Consider the following 23,649-nt stretch of genomic DNA (forward strand, 5'->3'; position numbering starts at 1 on the left):
CTTTGTCAGAATTGGTTGTATGATCCTGATATGGTTTGTTAACTTTGTCATCTATGATAGGTGAAAATGCAAGCTATAAATTCACTCTAACTTGGAGAATCAAACAACATGCATACATCAATAAAAGTCTTATTTAAAAGAGAACAGGAAAATTAGGTTTTAATTATTAAAATGCACACAACATGTACAGGTATAGTTACAAAGACAGTAATTTTTTTGAAAGTGAATGAAATGACAAACATATACAATTATCATATTTAAATTAGCACACATGTTTTTTGTTTAAATAACGCAGCCAGGATTTTATCAAAACTTTTAACCTTCATGTAATATTTGCAATCCACTCCCAATCTTACTTTGAGGCATAAGATTAGGATTGGATCACTGGTCAGTTTCAGAGTCATAGTAACCTTGTTATGCAATTCTCCTGCTGGGCAGCACGCTGTAGTACAGTGGTTTGCAGCTGATCTAGGTCAGAATTTGAATTCTGATAAACAAGATGTGCGCGTTTTCTTGTTGCCGATTTAAAAGAAAAGCCTTTGCATCATATAAGCAATAAAAATAAGTGCTGGACTATTTATTAACTCTATACTCGGTGAGTATATAATTCATTAATTTTATTATTGACCTTTTTTTTTAATTTCTAATTTCTACCAGCAAGTGCATGATGTATTTTTCTTTGTAAATGTGTAGAAGAGACATAGTAATTAAAGCTTTACATGGATTTGAATTGAAAACTTAATTTAAGCATCAAATTGACCTCCTTGATTCAAATATTTGTTGTACATGTACATGTTAATCGTTATATAAAATGATTATTTATAAAAATGAAATTCTTTTGCAGCTACCGACATTTCCATCTTCATGATTAACATCTGAGTTGCATTCAAATTACCAAATTCAAAAGACCCGCCTTCGGTGAAGACAACATTTGTGTACGTAAATAATATTACATTTCAACAATATTATTCTTTTGGTGATTAATCCAATTCTTTTCACTAATGCAATGGGAAAAGTACTTGAATATTTTATATTCATGATCTAAAGATAATTATATGTTGATCGATAAATAAATACCACTTTCTCTACGTTTCTTTTCAGGGTGCTTATATACACATATAAAGAGATTATATCAGAGGATAGACAACTTCATTTGGAGCCCTTTCAGTGTTTGTGATTCTGAATAATAGATCCACCACTGTGCTGATTCTGTAGTGAACAAATGTTGTAATTATATGGTTTTGCAGAATCATAAATAAGCAGTGATATCAATGAGTTCCGGATTATTCTTTAAGAAGAATGGATTTCAGTGATTTTGTTCTTACAAAATTCAGTGAATAGTTTGGATAATGTTTTATATGCAAATCGTCATTTTATTAAGGAAGATCATTTGTTGGGATTATATTTATATGACGTCATGGTTCATGTGACATATGTGCATAATATTTTTGTTAATTTTTGGTAACTTAAATTATTTATCAAATATTAAAGAGAACTCTATTGCAAATATCAAAGTGTTTAGTTAAATTGTATAAGAAGTAGAATTTTCCTATGAGTTGTTCAATTTAACAGATCATACCAGGATCATGATTTTGATACGAGTTGTTAGCTACAACAGATCATACCAGGATCGTGGTTTTAATACGAGTTGTTAGCTACAACAGATCATACCAGGATCATGGTTTTAATATGAGTTGTGAGCTAAAACAGATCATACCAGGATCATGGTTTTAATACGAGTTGTTAGCTACAACAGATCATTCCAGGATCATGGTTTTAATACGAGTTGTTAGCTCTACAACAGATCATACCAGGATCGTGGTTTTCTTGCTAGTTGTTTAGTTTAACAGATCATCTCAGAACCATGATCCATTAGCTCATTTGCATGTGAAATTTTCCTATACCGAAATCATATCAAAACCATGATTTACACATGAGTTGTTAGCATGATCCGATAGGCTGTTTTTTCTGTTTGGGATTTTTAGGGGGCAAAAAAATTGGAGAAAGAAGCATCTTGGCCAAAATGCTAACCTGAGCTTATTGGGAATAAACTGATGATATGTTGATCTCATAACATTATACAATTATAGCTATATTTTAAGGTAAATGCAATGATTCAGAATCTAAAGGAGTAAAAGATTTATCAAGCCTAAGGGTTAGGTAAACATTGTTTTTTGATGGTGGAAATCATCGAACTGACAGAAAAAATCAGCAGTATCATATATTATTATATCCTCCGCTTGAAAAGCGGGAGGGTATATAGTGATTGGGATGTCCGTCCGTCCGTCTGTTACGCTTTGATGTATCCATCTCTTATCCGCAAATCCTCATATATAAAAAGATGTGTTTGTGAAACAGCTATGCCCCTGTATGGCAACATAGTGAAGATTTAACTTTTCTTAAATGCAATTTAAATATATTGTTACCCAAAGTAGGGTCTTCTCACATGAAATACAACTGCAAAATAGGAAAGCCCTAGCACCACTTGTTCAAAAGTAATGGCTAAGGATAAGTTTTTGAAAGGTAGGTCAAACTCAAAGGTCAAAGTTGATGATTTCTTAAGAAAATGTTTAATGTAACAAGGATTACATATGTGAAGTATGAATACCCTAGCCCTTACCGTTCAAAAGTTATGGCCAAGGTAAAAAAAAAATCATAAGTACGGAAAACTCCAAGGTCAAGGTCAAAAGGTCAAGGTTTTTAGTATCCAATGAAAGGTAATGCCAAAAAACTACATATTTGAAGTATTAGAGTACTAGTATCTACCGTTTTAAAGTTGTGGCCAAAGTAAAAATTTGGCATTTTTGTGTAAAATGGGATAAACTCCAAGGTAAAGGTCAAAAGGTCAAATTTGGTGGTACCCAAAGTAAGGTCTTGTCACAAGGAATATTCATATTAAGTATGAAAGTCATAGCTCCAATAAATGAAAAGTTATGGTAAAGGTTAAGGTTTTTGCGGACAAATAAACCGCCAGATAGACAGACGGACATACAGACGAACACGATAAAACTATATACCCCCGAATCTTCGACTACAGGGACATAAAAAGAAATGGTCTTCAAATAACTTTTCATATTAATATACATTATAAAGAAGACGTTACAACAATGAAAATGTTTGTTCTGATTTTCATATTAAATTCTCTGAAAAATATACTCAGAACTGAGTAAAAGGGTGGAGTAAAACAAGAATTAAGGTAGAACCTATGTCGGAAAAGTCTTAGTCACAAGATTTTCAAACTTTTCAAAATGATAAATTAGTACTTGCTTATGAATCAGTTAAGATATCATATGTTTCCTTGTTATTTAATCTAGAACAGGCTGTGAAACTTGGTAGGGTATTTACATACTGCGACTTCACATTTTCAAATATTTTTAGGGGTACTTGTCATAAAGGGAATATGAAAAATCACAAAAATACTTCTTCAAACATCGTCGTTTATAAACTTTTTAAACTGAATAATATTAAACAATATTTTATCAAGAATAATTTCTTTTTTATTCAATTAACATAAAAGATAAGTCCACCATTAAAAAATCTAGTCAAATGAACTCATTATTTTTAGTCAATTACTGTAAACCAACTTTTATTCGCGTGCGAGAAAATTTCGCGAAGTTCGCGAGTGTCTCGTCATCGCGAATATTTCTCGCCGCGAACCGGTCCTTGAAGACTCTGAATCTATTGAAATATATCAAAAAAAGACTTGATCGCGAAAATTAATCGTCGCGAACGAGTTTACCTTTAGTAAATCGCGAAATATAGTCGTCGCGAATAAAAGTTGGTTTACAGTATTCACCCTATATTTGTAAATATTTTTTAGACGTCTTTGTCACAATGTTTTCAATCTTCAATATGATGAAGAACATAGCCAAATGATTACAAAAACTGATTAAAATATATACCTTTCCCCTCTAACTAATGAAAGATAGGCTGTTTACCTATACTCATATTCTTGACCTTTTTGCACTTACCGGGATTTAATAATTGAATGACCGTTTGGGGTTACTTTTAGATTAAATGTTTATCAGAAATTGTACTTTTTCTTTAAAAAGATCATATTTAATAGAAAAATTGTAATCAAACACCAAAAATATGAATAGGTAACAAATAATTGTTAAAAGAAATGCACATCATTTAATTATAGATATCACAAAAATGTACAAACGATCTACAACACGTACATCTTTGACTTAGACACATTTCATCAAGATATTACACTATATAGCTGGCAACTAAAGATTTCTTACGATTTATGCATTCCTTCAAAATGGTTACATACCATTCAAATTATTACGAAAGTTGTATGTACATTGTAATTTCATTACACTAGATAGTCTTGGGTTTGTCAACGTCGGGTCTAGATCTAGTAAATAAAAGATGCCTACATATTTTCTCTTATTCCAGAAATATATTGCCATTAAGCATTATAAACCAAAAAATATATGAATTGAATCAAGATTATGTTGGCATGATTGAATTCTGTGAATTTCAAAATGCAATATTTTCTACCATTTTTATTGAAGCTGTCAAGTACGGGAAAAAGTGGCATTGAATTAATTATGACGTATTAATGGGTTAATTAGCACAGGTTTAACACATTTACAAGTTATGATGTCATACGAAGTAGGTTCTACGTTAAAAGAAATGTAATGAATACTGTGTGCTAAATCAAAAGTTTATGTCTACATGTATAGTTTTTGCATTCGAATGACTGTGTATTTTACACTAGCCCATAGTTTACAGAGCATATTTTTAGGTCTTATACTTACCCTACCCCCTTTCTTATTTAGGAGGAAGTCGATATTGAACAAAAGCAAAAAAACCACCCTACCTTTATTTTTCTATAAGAAAGGAATTAAAAATAAGCTAAAAATAATCTACTATTCTACTAATTTTTAACTGTCACTTTGCCACAATACTTTCAAGTATTCCTCCACCAACATTTAAAGTATGCTTTAATCATGGCGAAGTAAATTATGATATGATAGTACTTGTGTGAAGGCTTAACTTCATTTCAATATTTTATCTAGAGCCTCTTTCAGAATTATTGAAAGGTATAGAGTTTCATTTATATTTCTTCTTTTCATTTATTATTATTTTTTTGTTTTGATTTAACGTAATGTTCTTTTTTTTTGGGGCGGGGGGTAAAAATGTCTTCCTCTTTCATTGTCAAATAGAATTTGCCAAACTTAAACAAACTAAAATTTTCCTATTAAAGAGTATTTAAACCTGATTTTTGCATGGTTTGATTTCTAAAAGCAAGTGGAATATCATTCTTTAAGCAAACATTATAAGGAGGAATATTAAAAAGAAATTTTATTTACTTGACAATTAAAGAATCTCTTTTCATACACAATTTTAGCATTGAAAGACTACGTGAATCTCTTAATTATTTCATACGATTTTTTGTATTTTTCTGGTTACAGACAATGTATGTAAAACTTAGTTTCGCTGTGGAAAAAGACATCAAAGAGTGTATATTTTGTATCACTTTAAAGGGGGTCATTTTTCAATGGGGGTCATTATTTTATAGGACTAACATATAAAATAATGACCCCCTAGGACCCTTTTTCTACAAAAAATGATTTTTTTCTACGGGTGGGGGTCATTTTTTGTCGTTGAAAAATGACCCCCCGGTCATTTTTCGATGGGGGTCATTATTCGTCTTTACACCGGAACCGTCACCAGTTCCTCTACTTCCTGTAGTAAGGCCTCAGCTTTTTCATTCAGTAACACCTCCAAAATGTAAACAAGAGGTTGTTTAATGAAACCTTTAAGGATATACAATCCTCAGCCAGGAATGATAAATCTTAAATTTATAATTTAATTCAATAAGTCTTAAAATAAAGCTTGAAATTGAAATTTTTTCATGCAACAATTTTCTTTTTATGTCTCTACGTATGATTCATGTTCTTAAAAGTTTTAACAATCGGTATTTAAAAAGTTGACATTTGTACCTCATAAAATGAAGTAAAACTTGCATATTTAAAAAAAATCAAATTTCTTTAAATTAAGTCTTAGTTAACATATGTTTATATGCATGATTTGAAATTAGAAGTGATTTACAGTGTTTTCTTTGAAAGGAAACACTTCATACACTATGCATTTTGAAACAATTGAAGTAAGTAGGAGAAAGTAAAGTCCAAATAAGTATAAAATTCTTGCAATTTTCTTCAAAAGCCTGGATACCTATGATTTTTATTCCTAAAATGTATTTCTTGATCAATTATCAATTAAAAAATATGCAGTAGGTAGTTCAAATCGCATTTCCTGAAAAATTATATGAGATTTACTATATTTTACTATTTAATTTACAGATGAATTTCAAAGAAAGACCGTGGGTAAATGCATTTTAATTTGAGAATTTAGAAACATCTATGTGAGCATTTTCAATTACTCAATGCTTGATTTTTAGAACCTGAGGATCGGATAACCTTAACATAGACATAAATTATATTTAGATTTGAAAAAAAAATCATATTTCATTTCTATCAACGAAAGAAAGTGCATGAAATCTCTATCAATATACCAGGGTAAAATGGCTAAGAAATACATGTACATAATCAGAAAAACATTAAAGATGTAATCAAATTAATAACTCATATTTTTTGTAAATATACAGAGTAGCCATGAATTTAAGCTTATATTTTATGACTTTTTAAGACAAAAACTTTTCTGTACAAATAAAATATTAATAATTAAAATTTAGCCACACAAGAAATCTTACTTCAGCAGAAGCGACGATCTATTTTGCCACTTTACGAGGGATCTGTTGTATCGATTTAACAAGGATCTCTGGACCAGCAGCCGCCACTAACGCCACAGACTGGAATCCGGCATTGTATAACTGCTTAGCTCTACCCTGTGCAATTTCGAAAACACTTTGTAAAGAATATCTTATTGTGAAATGCTTTAGACCAAAACATTCAAATAGATTAAACAACTAGTTCAATGACATAAAGTAAATTAATGCAATGGAACTGTGATACATAATAATGTTTTAATATCATCAATTATAGAAATTTAAAAAAATATATTTTACACCTGCAATGTCATCAAAATGTACATTTTATAAAATATATTTCAACTGCAATGTCATCAATATGTACAATTTTTTATCAATCTCTTAAAAAAATTTCTTCTAGATGTTGCCACTTAAAGGATTCATAGCACTTGATCTTCATAAAGAATATTTGTAATGATAAATGAAATTACAGAAAGCTTGTCTAATGCAGACAGCACTGGCTCCATAGAAATTACCAACATAAGATAAACTACATTTTAATCGAAGGATTTTACTTTTAATTGTAGGAAATGGTGTAAATTTCAGCTAAATCGGAGACATGTCATGTCCACCACCCTATTTAAAATTTTGATTTTTTATAGAGAATTGATATTAAAAGACTTTGAGTAAACATTATAATAGACAAGATCTAAAAATACAGATATTTGTATTTTTAGATCTTGTCTATTATGATGTTTACTCAAAGTCTTTTAATATCAATTCTCTATAAAAAATCAAAATTTTAAACAAGTTTTACTGTATAAAATAAAGTACCAGTTTGACGCCGGGTATTTCCATGAGAGGCAGGAGTTCTGCGGACACACAATAAGCCAGGCGCTTGACAAAGGTTCCCAGTAATTCTTGATAGGCCCAGAATTCTTCTAACTCCTGAAATGATTAGAGACAATTTGTCAAATGTACTAAATCAGTATTATATACTACATGTACACTACATATATACACAATTAAGGTAATCAGCATATGTCGTAAATTTTTGCTGTATATAAATTTTTAACGAATTTGCGAAGTTCAATGCATTCGCAAAAATATGTTTTAAAAAAATAAATTACAAATAAGAAAACTTCAACTAAGCAGTGGTCATTCGCAAAATTTTGAGACGTAAAAATTAATCATAAGCATTTTGACCAGAATTTGTAAAATAAAATCGACGTAAAAATTTCCAGATTTACAGTACTTACATATCTACAAATATCAGAATGAATTTTGTAACCTTCTTTACCCAGATGCAGAAAGTAATAGCAACAGAAGGATTATAAACTGAAGAATCATAAATAAATGCTGTTGCCATGAAAAGATGGTTCAATATTTTTAAAATCATACATACATGTGATAGTGTTTAGACCCAAATTCTGTACAAGATTAAAAAAAAATATTGGATTTGGGTAAAAATATTATTCATATATTGTTGATCAAAACACTTTTCTAAAACCTCTACAAATTATTGACAAAACAATCAACGTGATAGGTTCAAATCAAGAGTACTACTGCATACATTGTTAAAACTGCAATTACTCATTTCAAGAAACATTTGCAGCTTAAACAATTTTTAGGTGAGAGAAATAAAAAATGAAGGTTACTTAAGCTAAGGGCAAGTGGAGGGTAATATGACTCACCAAATTTCATACTGATGATAGAATTGTAACATATTATGTCTGAAAATACTTCTGTCATTTAATTTATTAATTACCTTTTTGTATCTAAAAAAATAATTATTCATGTAATCACCTTTTAATTCATCGTTTTTTCTAATCCAAATGATTTTCTCACTTCAGATAAACCCCTTTACGCTTACATTTCAAAAGAGTCACATTGAATAAATTTAAAACCCAACTTAAAAAAATTTTGTTATTTATATAATATGCACATTAAAAATGAGGTCATTCAGGTTAGCTACACCCGACAAACATGGCTGACAGTAACTCAGAAAAATCTTCCCTTGGTTCTCCTCTGGCACCCATAGTTATGTGTGAAACCCATGAATTACCTATTGATATGGTATGTGAGGACTGTGATGAATTTATTTGTGCTAAGTGTGCTAAAACAGATCATAGAGATCATGACTGGAACACTATATCCACGGCAACCATCAAAATGAGAAGAGGTCTACCTAATTTTTTTTAAAAAGATCAAGGAAGAGGATCTGCTTGGGATTTATGAGAACATAGAGAGGATTTCACAACAGATGACAGAAAATAAAGACCTGTGTGATGCTGAGATTAAAAAACTTCAGAAGCATGTTGATGATATAATAGCCAGGTTGATAGAAATCAAAAAATGTCATGAACAAACAATAAGAGACAACTTAGTTCAAAAGAATGATGAATTACAGCAGGTGAAAACTGAGTTAGAGAAGATGAAAAGAGGAATTATTGACATAGTTAAGTTCATGGAGGAGAACAACAGCACCATGTCAGATTACAGCTTGATTGATAACCACAGAGAACTGACAAAAATGCTGTCTGAAATGGAAGTTCATGTGACAAAATGTGAACATTCAGTGAGGTTCATTAGAGGTGAAATTAATGACTTAGTCGACTCTTTGGTTGGAAAAACTTTAAATTTAGATAATATTACTGTTACTCAGACAAATTCGTTCCAATATAGCGATAAATCAATATCTGTTTTGGAGGCATTCAGCGAAGACCAATGTTGCATAAGAAACACTTTATCAGGTTATACAGAAAAAGTTGACAATAACGGTGCAATAATACAAAGATTTAGTATTTATCTATATGACATATGTAAGACTGGAAACAGTGATGTTTATTTCACTGATTATAGTGACAAAGTTATCAGTTGTCTGTCATCATCAGGATCTGTCTCTACAGTCATCAGCACAGATCCATTGGTACCAATAGGAATCTGTCAGTCAGTGGACGGTGGACTTCTGGTCACCATGAGAGACAAGGAATCAGATCGTTACAAATTAGAGTCACACAGCAGACGTCTGGTGAGACATATCACAGTGACAGGCGATGTCATCCGTGAGTATGAGTACCAGGAGGATGGTCAGACCAGACTGTTTACATTACCAGGCAGTGTCACACAGAACAGTAACAGTGATATCTGTGTTATAAACCGTACAAGTGACACTACAGGTGAACTAGTGATTCTGTCTCCCTCTGGTCGTATGAAATCTGTCTACTGTGGACAGAACCTGACAGGGAACTTTGATCCATCTGATGTAGTGTGTGATTCCCTTTGTAACATCCTTGTTACTGACCGAGCTAGCAATAATATCCACCTACTGAGTCCTGACGGGGAGTTCCTAAAGTTCTTGCTCTCAGAGAACGAAGAGAACTGTCCAACCAGATTATCTCTGTACAAGTCTACACTGTGGGTGGGATACGATAAAGGACTTGTAAAAGTGTTTAGATACTCAGTGTATCATTTAATATAGATCAATTGTAAATTTGTTACTGAAATCATTCATATCAGATTTGAACTATTTCATCACAAATCATCAATTAAATGTAGAATGATATAAATTATGTATAAAGACTTTTCATAAAATCAGAAATGATTATAACTTGTGATATGTACTGTTTGTATGCAAAATGTCAAATATTTTTTTACCCGATTTAGTCTTACAGCAGTAATCCAAAATTCATGGAAAATGAAAATTTGTACCCTATTTGAAATTTTACTGGAAACCGCCATTTTTCTCTCTTTCTTGCGAAACTGGAAATCTTACCTGAAGCATGACTAACTGAGCTTGGTTAATGTGAACAAAACATCATAAATTAGAAATGTGTCCATAGGACATGAATGCCCGTCAAAGTGTAAATTACATGTAGTAATGTAACATGAAATTTTGTAGAAGTGTATGAAGATTGATGAAAATATTTTGAACAGTTTCTTTAAATGAAATTGAAATCTAAAGGAAAATATAGATGAAAAATTGTCAACAAAATGTATTAGTGAATGCTTAAATAACTAGAAATATGTCCATAGGACATGAATGCCCCGCCAAGGATATATTAGTAAAGCAACATGAAAATTTGTATGTGTATAAAATTTGATCTGTTTGGTTCAGGTAGGGCTTATAGTTACTTGGGAATGAAAATGTAAGTCAGATCCAGCATCCGAAGCAAGTCAGGTAGTGTCCATCCTAGATGCATCATCAATGCAAGTTTGGTTTAGCAAGGGCTTATAGTTACTTGGGAACGAAAATATAGGTCAGTTCCAGCATCCGAAGCAAGTCTGGTATTGTCCATCCCTAGATACATCATCGATGCAAGTTTGATCCAGGTAGGGCTTATAGTTACTTGGGAATGAAAATATAGGTCAGATCCAGCATCGTAGCAAGATCGTAGCAAGTCTGGTAGTGTCCATCCCTAGATGCATTATCCATGCAAGTTTGGTTCAGGTAGAGCTTATAGTTACTTGGGAATGAAAATATTGATCAGATCCAGCATCTGAAGCAAGTCTGGTAGTGTCCATCCCTAGAGGCAAAATCAATATACGTTTGGTTCAAGTACGGCCTATAGTTACTTTGGAATGAAAATATAGGTCAGACCCAGCACCTGAAGCAAGTCTGGTAATGTCCATACCTAGATGCATAATTCATGCAAGTTTGGTCCAAGTAGGGCTTATAGTTCCTTAGTAATGGACCTGCTCCAAAAATGTACGTCAGATCCAGCATCCGAGGCAAGTCTGGTAGTGTTAATCCCTAGATGCATTATTCGTGAAAGTATGGTTTGGGTAGGGCTTATAGTTCCTTGGAAATGGACTTGCTCCATAAACTCTAACCTGGTCACTCATCTGGAAAATGTACCTCAGATTTAGCATCTGAAGCAATTCTGGTAGTGTCCATCTTTATATGCATCACCCATGCAAGTTTGGTCCAAGTAGGGCTTATAGTTCCTTAGGAATGGGCCTGCTCCAAAAACATTAACCTGGTCACTCATCTGGAAAATGTAGGTCAGATCCAACATCCTCAGCAAGTCTGGTAGTGTTCATCCCTAGATGCATCATCCGTACAAGTTTGTATCAACATGTGAAGTTTGATAACACCATCTTTATACACAACAATTCCCCACGACAAATTAAAATCCAAGCTTTTTGATATCATTGACAGCTGCTTCTTCAACAAAAATGGAACTCGTAAGTTTACTTACCTCGTCATTGGTCATTTGAAAAATTATTTTGTTAAAACAGATTCTGATTGCACACATAAGTACTCTGAAGTTGACATCAAGAAGATGCTTGAGTTTCTGATTGACAATATCTATGTGGTTTTTGGAGACCAGGTATTCCAACAATCTATTGGGTACAAATTGCGCTCCGTTATTAGCAGACTTATTTTTATATTCATATGAAGCAGAATTTATGCAAAATCTTTTGCGTGAAAAGAAGAAAACACTTGCCGTGGCCTTCAACTCGACATTTAGATATATCGAAGACGTATTGTCAATTAATAATGATAATTTCCATTCCTACGTCGACACGATATATCCTGGTGAGCTTGAGATAAAAGATACCACAGAGTCCGACACTCCTGCTTCATACTTGGATATTTTACTTGAAAAAGACACTATTGGTAATCTAACAACCAAGCTATATGATAAACGTGATGACTTTAACTTTTCTATCATCAACTTCCCTTACTTATGCAGCAATATACCTTCATCATCTGCATACGGAGTATTTATATCTCAGTTGATTCGATACTCAAGAGCATGCCTTACGTATGAACAATTTCTTAATCGAGGTAAATTATTGACAAGCAAGTTGATAAAAAACAAGAATATCAACAGTCACGTTTAAAGTCATCATTTCGTAAATTCTATGGTCGATACAATGACCTTGTCAGCAAATACAATTTATCATTGAATGAAATGCTGACTGACGTTTTTCATACCAATTGTTAGTCCATTATTTATACACTGAATACACCACGGATTTTGTCCGTTATTTCCTGATTATGACAACGAGCACACGGCGGGTGTGACCGGTCGGCAGGGGATGCTCACTCCTCCATGGCACCTGATCCCACCTCTGATGTTTCGGAGGTCCGTGTTTGCTCTGCTCTTGTTTTGTATATTTGTTTAATGGACGTTGAGATTGAATACTGTTCGTTATTTCCATATCCTTCCTGAAAAGGTTTTCATCAAAACTGAGCAAAATACATATTCAAAGCAAAAGGAGTTGAAGAGATCCCACTGCATGATACACAAACATCAGTGTAGTGTAAACACATAAAGAGCTACATATATCAGCATATTATGTTTAAGGACGTTCGATCCTGATATTTTGTGCGTATTTCGCGCAGGTCCTTTATTCATAAAATTAAGCATCATTTTTAGGTTCTAAAAATAAATCTGAATTCTGCAATGCAAATTGAACTATACTCAATGAAAAAACCGCGATTAAATTCCATTCAAGTAGAATTAAACTAGGGACTATATTTTGTAGCGGAAGGTTTTTTAGACGAAAATGATCAGTTTTTTTCCCTTTTGAACTATAACATTACTGTTAATTTTAGATTCCTATTTTTCCATGCTGGTTGCACACAAAGTAACCATTGCAGTGAAATGGGTTATGCTGGTTCTGAAATATCTATGAAATTATTTTTAATGAATTCTTTCAACGAATTGTGACAAATATATTCAATATTTTTGAAAATCTGGCAAAAAAGTGAGCCAATTTTAACGTAAAATTTACACTTTTTTAGTAATATCTAAAAATTTTCATCATATACCCCCACTTTTGATATTCTATTCTTAATATTCAAGATAAATTAGACCTATTTGCTTAAAATCAGAAAAAGTTTAAGACTTTAAAATACTTTTCTTGCTTATCAAATTTTCAATGCCAGAAAAATCACTTTTTATTAGTGCAGAAAGGTCAAATAATTGATTATGCGAAGCAATTTGAAACTTTTTCTTAGTCACAATTTTTAAGTGTCTTTTTTAAAACAAACTTAGAGTTCATTTTGTTTCATGCTTTAATTGGATAAAAATATTTGAGGGAAAACGTCAAAAATTTTATTTTTAATTAAGACACAAATTTCAGTGCAAGAAGGTCATATTAAATGTACTGTAGCGCCAAAAGAAGCATATTGACCCCCACTTTTTGATTTGAATTTTAATTAAGCTTTGTATGTACAAACTAAAAATATACTTGGCAAAAAAAGTTTAAGACTTTAAACATCAGGATCGAACGTCGTTAACATCATTATATCCATATTTGATATACATATTTCATAAACAAATCTGAATAATTTGAGTTTAAAAATTTGAATATTAGGGCTGGGACGAGATATCGATATATCGTGATACATGTGAGGACGATACGCATATGGATACATATAAAGAAATATCGAAATATCGTCCGACAAAATCTTACTTCTATTTTTCTTTGTTTATTTAACATTTTGGGTTTAATATATAAAGTAAATAAGATAAATATAAATATAGATGTGAAAAAGTAATAATTTATACCATTTGAGTAAAATATTTTTGTTTTACAAAATATAAACAACTATTTTGAATAAATTATTCTTATTTGCAAAGAAATCATTTGTTTATTTCAATGCAAAAACAGATTTTATAAGCAATTAAACATATCGTGATACATATCGTATCGTGGCTCAAATATCGTGATACGTATCGATATGGAAAAAGTTGTATCGTCCCAGCCCTATTGAATATATCTTCATATTTATAAAAATTATCAAAGATTTAGAACAGCAAAAATGGGGTCACGGAGCAATGTCCAAATTGAGTATTTTTATTACATTCATTTGATAGTACTGAGTATCTAGAGCCATACCTCTAATAAATGGAGCCGAGACATATTAAAATTTACATGTTCAATTCAAGTCTCGATGTATTAAGATGCTTTCAGGTAATGTATGATGAAAAAAAACTTTGATTCCCCATTGTGGCTTTTTGATGAAAAAAAAGCCAAAAAAACATTGCATTGGAATACAGCGAGTAGCAATAAAACTTTGCATTGGGGAAACCTGTAAGGCTGTAACAAACTTAAAAAGTTCTGTATAAACCAGGAAATGTATGAAAATAAGCCGTGTATTTTGAGTGAAAGAAAAATACCTTTTTTGAGTGTTAGCGAGTTTGAATCGGACAATGGATGGTCTGCAAAGAAACAGCTTATTGTTAAAAATCTTTTCAAAAGAGTTAGGAACGTCATTAAACATCACATACGCTTCACTGTTGCGGAACACATTGAGTTACATGTACGCAGTAAAGAATTGAAAAACACTGAAAATCTAGTTCAAGCTATTAGAACAATTGTTAGCAAACTAGGTGTTAAGTGTTATGAATACGTTTTTAAGAATGAGGAAGACGCTTCAAACGGTGTATGAAATTAAAAAGCAGAGAAACTTTATCGACATTGAATTTAGTTAATAACTGCTACGTGGTAACAAAACATGTTGCTTTAAAAATTGGCTAATATGAATTCTATTTAATCAAATGCAATGAAACTTCACACTTCGACAAAAGTAATGTTTCCATTTACGAAAATGTGTTGATCTATAATCTTGTAATAATTATATGACGTTGAAGAATATAGTCTATGTATTCTTTTAATGACCCTAGTATATATATGTGTAACTTATTAAGATTCGTTTATTAGTTGAATTGACCACTTCAGTTTGTAAAAATGCTGCTTAGAAATAATAAAAAAAAAAACCCTGATTGTTGTAAGCTCTACAGAGATTTTGCTCATACTGCCTCAACCTCTAGTCTGTTACACCAGGCTTTCTGAAATAAAGGGAATATACTGGGTACACAGTTTCAAGGTCAGAGTAGGGCTAATTACTTGTGTATACATTGAGATTCCTTGATTATGAAGTGGTAGAAGGGAGATGTGAAAATTGTCTAGATTATGGTACTAAGAGAGTTATTTTGTGGCAGCTTCAGGTCACTCATAGGAAAATATAAGCTTTTCAACAATGGAAATTGTATAACTGATGGAAAGAGAAAAATAGATGATTTTATTAAAGTAATATTTTTGATTCAGGGTAACAATCGAGCTTAAAATGGGCTATGTTTCAGAAAGTATGAAATGTTGTTTGAAAAATAGAAAAGAAAAATCTTATGTGCATGGTTATCTCCCATTAACGATCGTTGAAGAGACGGTATCATTTTGCAAAACTTATTAAAAAAGTTGTTAAGAAGTCTTGCATGTATATAAAGCTTAAGAAATAAAAGAACGCAGCTTAACACCCACCCACCCCCTTACACACAAACACCCTCACACAATAAATAGCTTGTTAACATTTTGAAAAGGTGTTTACTTTGTTCTTTTGAAAGAAATTTCTGATATTTATTTATTTTACTGAGGTGCACCCCCAACCCCCTAAAAAAATCTGCGCATTGTGGCAACGCACTTTGAAAAAGAAAAATTGCAAAGTGCGTTAAAACTGGGACAAAATCAAAGCACTTTGAAAATTTTTTCAAAGTGCGTTAAATTTGGGACATAACGCACTTTGAAAAAAAAATGAAAGTGCGTTAAGAGTGTACATAAACTTTTTTTACCATGTGGACATTTAACGCACTTTGAAAAAAAATATGTATAAAACAAAAACTACAGACTTAGATTTTAGTAATTGAGAGAATTAATTTGTAATAATTATATTTTTCGAAAAACGTTTTAATTTACATGTACATGTATTTTGTATATTGTTTAATGGACGTTGAGAATGAATACTGTTCGTTATTTCCATATCCTTCTCCTTACTGTCATTGAGAACAAGGAGATGAGTATATAGAAGGTCTCTCAGTCAAACTCTTTTTTCTATACAAGGCCGTCGGTAGCAAATTGAAAAAGTGTCCCCCAAGGTAAAAAAATATTTAATGTCATTATGTATATCTTTGCAAAACATTTTTTTGTAGACCCCCCCCCCCCCCCCTTTACCGATGCATATGCTACAACCATGCAGATAAAGGTATTTGCATAAGTGTTTTGATGATGAAAACTTTTCAATAAATTTTAGTTAACATTAAATGCATGTCATGCAAACTGGGAAAATAAAGTACAGTAACACATTTTAGAGAGAAAGAATTTCCAAAGTATGGAAAAATCAAAATCGCCCATTTTCACATCCGGAAGTGACCTTATTATCGAAAAGTTATCCAACAGGAGTAAATCAATTCATTTTTTTGATAAGGTTAGGCTAAGTTTTTTGAAAGATAAATAACAAATAAAATCTTTCCATTACACATATGATTTTTTTTCAAAGTGTGTTAATATGGTAAAATATATTGATGTAGACTCTGAAAACGCACATTTTTTTTTTTTAAGAGTGCGTTGAGTTGGTCCCAAATTTAACGCACTTTGAAATTTTTTTTTTTCAAAGTGCGTTGATTTTGTCAAAATTTTACAAACTTTGAAAAAATTTTCAAAGTGCGTAATTTTTTTAAAGTGCGTTGCCACAAACCATCCAGGCCCCCCCTCTCCATAACTTAAAAAAGCTAAATGCTAACAAATCTTCATCACAAAAAGATGCTTTCGCATAACTTCCATGAAGATGGTTCTTCAGGAGAAACATTGATAAGAAAAGCACATGATCACCTTAATTTCAGAGAAATATAATGTGGTAATATACATGTACCTGGCAGAAGTGATAGACACAGGTCGCAAAACTAGCCGCCCCTGACAGGAGGTTCTGGACAAAGCCCCGAGGATATTCAAATTCAGTTATCTTCATGTTCATTAAAATATAGAATTTATCTCTCACCTACCTTTAAAATGGAATAAATATTGTCCTTGCAAAAATTAAATGTACATAAAGTGTATACATATCTTTCTTTCAAAAACAAATTTATTATACCCAATGATAAGACAAAGAGTAATGAGCTGTCTTACTTCAAATCTATTACTGTAAATTTACTTCAACACTTGAAATTGAAGTTATGATTTCACACAGAGAAGCTGTATAGACCTGTCTGGTGTGTTGGCCCCGGGGGTTTCTTTGCTATGTAAGATTTAGGTACACCTTTCAACTGAGCAGGACTAAGCATACTTATCTACAAAATAATACTATGAGGACTCAACATGCTTATCTACAAAGCAATACAAATGTGTCAGACACCGACGTATAGTTTAACTTAGAAATGAAACCTACCCCAAATATGTTAACTTGGTCATTCCTTTGCTGAAATAACTAATTCTTCTTTCAGTACCAAATTTTCAACATACAAAACTTGATTATCCTTATTTCATCTTACTGTAACTATAAATGGGAAGGCCAACCACCTAGCCTTCAATCAAGATTTCAATAATGCAGAAAAAAATAATTGCCCCCCCCCCCCCTTTCTTCGTGCCCGAAGAAAGAAACTGACCCAAAAAACCCAACCTGGGACGCTGACGGTATTACAAAGGCTCCTCCAACTTTGTTGAAGTGAGCTTCTTTAATTATTTCAGAGGTCTAAATCAAACAAGCTGCATGGTTTTAAAAAATATATACTAGTTCAATGTTGAACTGATTTAAAAAATTTTTATTGTTCTTTCAAAATGGTATTGTAATTTGGAAACATGTATGGTAAATTGGATATTCAGATACAGTAACAACAGAATCGTCATCCACACTGCATAGTATAGGCATTAAATATGGTGGAATAAATGAAGACTGTAACCAAAAGTTTACTGCAATTTTCAAATTACTTTTTATTTAAATCATAAATCATGGATAACACAAGATTTTTTTTTTAAAAAAAACACAATCCACCAATTTTCCTCTTCCTTTAATACCTTTAAGTATGGACATGTCACATTACTATTGGCAAACATATACCAGGTATTCAAATATGGGGCTTCGTTTAATAGATGCATAAGAGCACTGGAATAACTAATTTCTACAAATGAAAAATTTAACACCATTTTGGTGGACGGAAAAGTCAATAATTAGCTGGCTGAGACCAGTCAAATGGGACCATGACATAAACGTGTTTATTTTCAATTGAACAAAAGTTTATATCACAGAAACTGTACTCATGATAAACAACTATCATGTCAACATGAAATGATACAGACTAACTCTTGAAAGCAATGTAACACAGTCTTTAGACAAGAATTAAAGCACAATATCACACACCTGGAAGAAGTTTCAATACACTGTACCAGTAAGCTAGTTAATATTCCTATAAACATTCCTCTTTCATTAGGAGATATTGCACATTCACTTTGTATGCTATACATACAAGTTCTATGAAGTACAAGTTATATTTCATGTGAAAAAAGCAATATTCATAATCAGAATTTAAATAAAAAATTGAACAACCTAAGTACTACTGTCTTTTTAACTAAGAGTACATTCAACTAACTTTCAGCTTTCCACTCAGCAAAACCAAAAAAAGAAAACAAATAGGTTGTTTTATTATTCCTTTAACATAGCCATAAATTATATTTAGGTTTAAAAAAAAAATCCTATTTCATTTCTATCAACCAAAAAAAATGCATAAAATCTCTATTAATATATAAGGGTAAACGAAAAGCTATTTGAATTTGAAAAAAATGATCATATTTATTGCATCCCAAAACTCACAAAAATGAGCTAAACATAGTTTACAGATAATAAACTAGGTTTATCGAATAGTTAACAATTCCTTAACTATAGTTTGATCTGTAAACTAGTTTAACGGTTGTTAACTATAGTTTACGAATGCTAATCTAAATTTATTTCTGTTTTATAGACTGGAATCCCACATTGTATAACTGCTTAGTTTCCCCCCTGTAAAATGTCAAAAACACTAAAAATTATCTTATTTTAAAATGCTTCAGATCCAAAATTTCAAATACATTAACAACTAGTTGAATGACATAAAGTAAGAAGACGGTATGATTTAAGCTTTATTGTGCCCTAAAAATTTAATGTTCTTTAAAAGTTATGAAATTAGCTTAAATAATAGTTGAGTAGATGAATATGATAAATCATTAAAGAATATGGCATGAAGAATATCAACGTCTAAACCCAACTTCAACTAATCTATTTTTAAACAACGTTGTGTGCCTGCGGGGAAGAGCCTTTCTTGAAAATATGACGTCATTAATTTGGTATTTTTTAAAGTTTTAATTCAGAAAAGCTTCAAATGACTGTTATTCTGTTAATTTTCTTTTAAAAAATAGTGTCTGCCATCGTCGCCCTCTTTAATTTTTGGTTATATTAAGCAAACAGCTATGAAAAATCACATATCTTAAAATCTTTCCGGGCGACGGTGGCAGAGTATGTTTTCTGAAAAAAATTCCACTGAAAATTGATGTGCTGGGCTTTTTAAAAAAAAATACAGGAAAATGAACAAGCCGATGACGTCACAATTGGCAATTAGGGGGTTTTGGGAAAAAAAAAAATTTGTTTATTCTTACTGCAGAGAATTTCTATGCTTCAGAAAGAATACATTTTAATTTCTTATATCACTTTCATATTTTAGAAAAGTATAGGGCTTTATTTGTATTGAAACTGCACCTTCTTCTTTATGTGATGGATCTCTGAATCATTTATCATAAATTGATCATGTTGATAGAAACTTAAAACTTTATCTTAAACCTGCATTGTCACAATATGTATAATTTAAAAAAAATTCTTCCAGTTGTTGCCACTTAATGGATTCATAACACTTGATTTTTATAAAGAATATTTGAGATAATAAATGAAATTACAGAAAGCTTATCGAATGTGGACAGCACTGGCTCCATAGAAATTAGCAACATTAGATAAACAACATTTTAATAAGGATTTTATTGATTTGTTTAAGTCCCTCTCCAGAATATTTCACTGATTTGGATCAAGGATTTTAGAAAAATATATAAACTGAATATCTGGTTTAAACAAGTTTTACTGAATAAAATGATGTACCAGTTTGACGCTAGGTATTGCCATGAGGAGCAAGAATTGCGGACACACAATGCCAAACCGACAAAGGGTTTCCCCGTAATTATTTATAAGCCAAGAATTCCTCTAACTGCTGAAATGATTAGAACAATTTGTCAAATGTACAAAAAAGAATTATTTAGTCCATGAACACTACATATACACACAGATAAGGTAATCAACTTAATTTACATATCAAAAACATCAAAAATTTGTGAACTTCTTAACTCAGTTGCAGAAAGAAATAGCAACAGATGGATTTTAAAATGAAGAACAATGAAATAATTGTGTTGCGAAAATTGGTAAAATAAATAGTTAATTAAAATAACATGTGATAATTAATTTTAGACCTAAATACTAAATTATATAAAACAAGTCAAAAATAAATAAACTTTAATGTAACAAAAATAAATAAGCTATAATTATGATATCTTAAGTATCGCTTACTACTGTGAGTATATAGACAGTACAAATACTAAAAAAAGACCCTTACAAATATGCGAATAAACTCGACAAAAATGCGACATCGGCCGTCCGCACGGGACAACGTCAGATCAAAAATAAGTTTTTAATGGTTGAAACGATGTTCGAGACAAATTATTTCTGAAAGCAACTGAAAATTAATGAAATGTATTTTGTGTATGAATATCAGATAGGTAAAAACATTTTTTTCAACGGTGTGTACAACTTGTAAACCACTAAAAGAATTTAAAAACACATACTGTATAATTTACTGAAAATGGAGATTTTCATTCATGACGTCTAAATCTAGCGCAGCGTCGGACTTGGCTGCGCAGTTTGTATATACTAATTATTTAATTAGATGACGCTCGTAAATTAATATATACAGTTGTACACCATCTTAACTTTGGAATTGGGGTAAAAATCTGGTTCACATATTGTTCATCAAAAAACTTTTTCAAAAACCTGTACAAATATCGACCAAAAAAAAAATCAGTGTGATAGGTTTAAATCAAGTGTACCACTGCATGCCTTGTTATTTGCAGAAACTTTTGCATCTAAAACCAATTTTGAGGTGAGGCAAATAAAAATTAAGGTAGATAAGGGCAAGTGAGGTGTAATATGAGTAATCAAACTTCATCATGCTGATAAAATTGTAACATGTTTAATCCGAGATTCCTCTGATCTTACCCTGCTAAAATATTGCGACTTTTGAGCACAATTCTGAAGCGGGGGTTAGAGTCAGAGGGATCTCGAATTATGACATATTATGACTTAAAGGATATTTACTTTTTTGTATCTGAAAAAATAATTATACATGTAATCAACTTATGATTCATCATTTTTTTTCAAATCAAAAGAATATACCCTTTTCAAATAAAACAGCTTTATGTTTACATTTCATTGCACATTGAATAAATTTAAAACCCAACTTTCAAATCCGTCGTTACCTAACATGCACACTTGAAACTAGGTCATTCAATTATGATACACCCGATAAACATGGCTGAAAGTAACTCAGAAAAATATTCACTTGGCTCACCTCTAGCACCCATAGTAATGTGTGAAACCCATGAACTACCTATTGATATGATATGTGAGGACTGTGATGAATTCATTTGTGCTAAGTGTGCCAAAACAGATCATAGAGAACATGATTGGAACACTATACACACGGCAGCCACCCAAAGAAGAAGAAGTCTACCTGTATTTCTTAAAAAGATCAAGGAAGAAGATCTGCCCAGAATTAATGAGAAGGTAAAGAAGATTCCAAAACAGATGACAGAAAATAAAGAATTGTGTGACGCTGAGATTAAAAAGCTTCAAAATTATGTGGGAGAATGGCCAGGTTGATAAAAATCAAATATGAGAAAGAAATACAATAAATTAATTGAGAAAATAATGATGAATTAGTTATTTATGTAAATGTCAAGCTAGAGAAGAAGAAAAAAGGAATTGTTGACATAGTGAAATTCATGGAGGAGAACAACAGCACCATGTCAGATTACAGCTTGATTGACAACCACAGAGAACTGACAAAAAGGCTGTCTGAATTGAAGGATCATACAACAAACTGTGAACATTCAGTGAAGTTCAGAAGAGGTGAAATCAATGATGACTTAGTCGAGTCTTTGGTTGGAAAAACTTTAAATTTAGATTATATTGCTGTGATTCAGACAAATTCATTTGAATATGGGAATGCATCAATTTCTCTTTTGGAGGCATTTGGTGAAGACCAATGTTACATAAAAAGACACTTTATCAGATTATATAGATGAAATTAACGATAAAGGTGAAATAATTAATGGATTTATTATTGATCTATACGACTTGTGTACGATTGGAAACAGTAATATTTATGTCACTAATTACAGTAACTATTCCATAGACGCTGTCTCAACAGTTATCAGTACAGATCCACTGGCACCAATAGGAATCTGTCAGTCAGTGGATGGTGGACTACTGGTCACCTTGAGAGACGAGGAATCTGGTCCTTACAAATTAGAGTCACACAGCAGACGTCTGGTGAGACACATCACAGTGACAGGTGATGTCATCAATGAGTATGAGTTCCAGGAGGATGGTATTACCAGACTGTTTAAATTACCAATCGGTGTCACACAGCACAATAACAGTGATATCTGTGTTGTGAATGGTACAAGTAACACTACAGGTGAACTAGAGATAATGTCGCACTCTGGTCAGATGAAGTGTGTTTATCGTGGACAGAACCTGACAGAGAACTTTGATCCAACTGATGTAGTGTGTGATTCCCTCTGTAACATCCTTGTTACTGATCTACGTAACAAACAGATCCATCTGCTGAGTCCTGACGGGGAGTTCCTGAAGTTCTTACTGACAGACGAGGAAGTGAACCATCCATATTCACTGTCTCTATAAAGTCTAAACTGTGGGTAGGATACAACGAAGGAATTGTAAACCTGTTTCGATACTTAGTGTAACATTTAATGTAATTTTTTACTGAAATTTTTCTTATCAGTATTGAAATATGAGTTCATCACAAATCATCAAATGAAATCTAGAA

The 23,649-nt window shown here is 31.8% G+C and overlaps 2 protein-coding genes and 1 long non-coding RNA gene across 3 annotated transcripts; 2 read left to right on the forward strand and 1 right to left on the reverse strand.

The window, feature by feature from the left end:
• Positions 1-306: 306 nt before the first annotated feature.
• Positions 307-1,337, forward strand: LOC134276784 (uncharacterized). The gene is made up of 3 exons (XR_009994116.1): positions 307-595; positions 845-935; positions 1,102-1,337. It is a non-coding gene; the product is annotated as an uncharacterized LOC134276784 (long non-coding RNA).
• Positions 1,338-6,737: 5,400 nt separating this feature from the next.
• LOC134276783 (helicase POLQ-like) lies at positions 6,738-17,483 on the reverse strand. The gene is made up of 3 exons (XM_062759068.1): positions 17,388-17,483; positions 7,559-7,672; positions 6,738-6,862 (listed from the first exon to the last, which is right to left on the reverse strand). Exons 1-3 carry the CDS (start codon positions 17,481-17,483, stop codon positions 6,746-6,748), a joined length of 327 nt encoding a protein of 108 aa, XP_062615052.1. The 3' UTR covers positions 6,738-6,745.
• A 4,623-nt stretch (positions 17,484-22,106) lies between these two features.
• LOC134276785 (uncharacterized) lies at positions 22,107-23,504 on the forward strand. Its single transcript, XM_062759069.1, has 3 exons — positions 22,107-22,361; positions 22,538-22,832; positions 22,993-23,504. Exons 1-3 carry the CDS (start codon positions 22,107-22,109, stop codon positions 23,502-23,504), a joined length of 1,062 nt encoding a protein of 353 aa, XP_062615053.1.
• The last annotated feature ends 145 nt before the right edge of the window (positions 23,505-23,649 follow it).

Source organism: Saccostrea cucullata, unplaced genomic scaffold (assembly GCF_032062105.1).
Source record: "Saccostrea cucullata isolate Sc308-1 unplaced genomic scaffold, CSIRO_AGI_Scuc_v1 ctg7138, whole genome shotgun sequence".
Classification (NCBI taxonomy): Eukaryota; Metazoa; Mollusca; class Bivalvia; order Ostreida; family Ostreidae; genus Saccostrea; species Saccostrea cuccullata.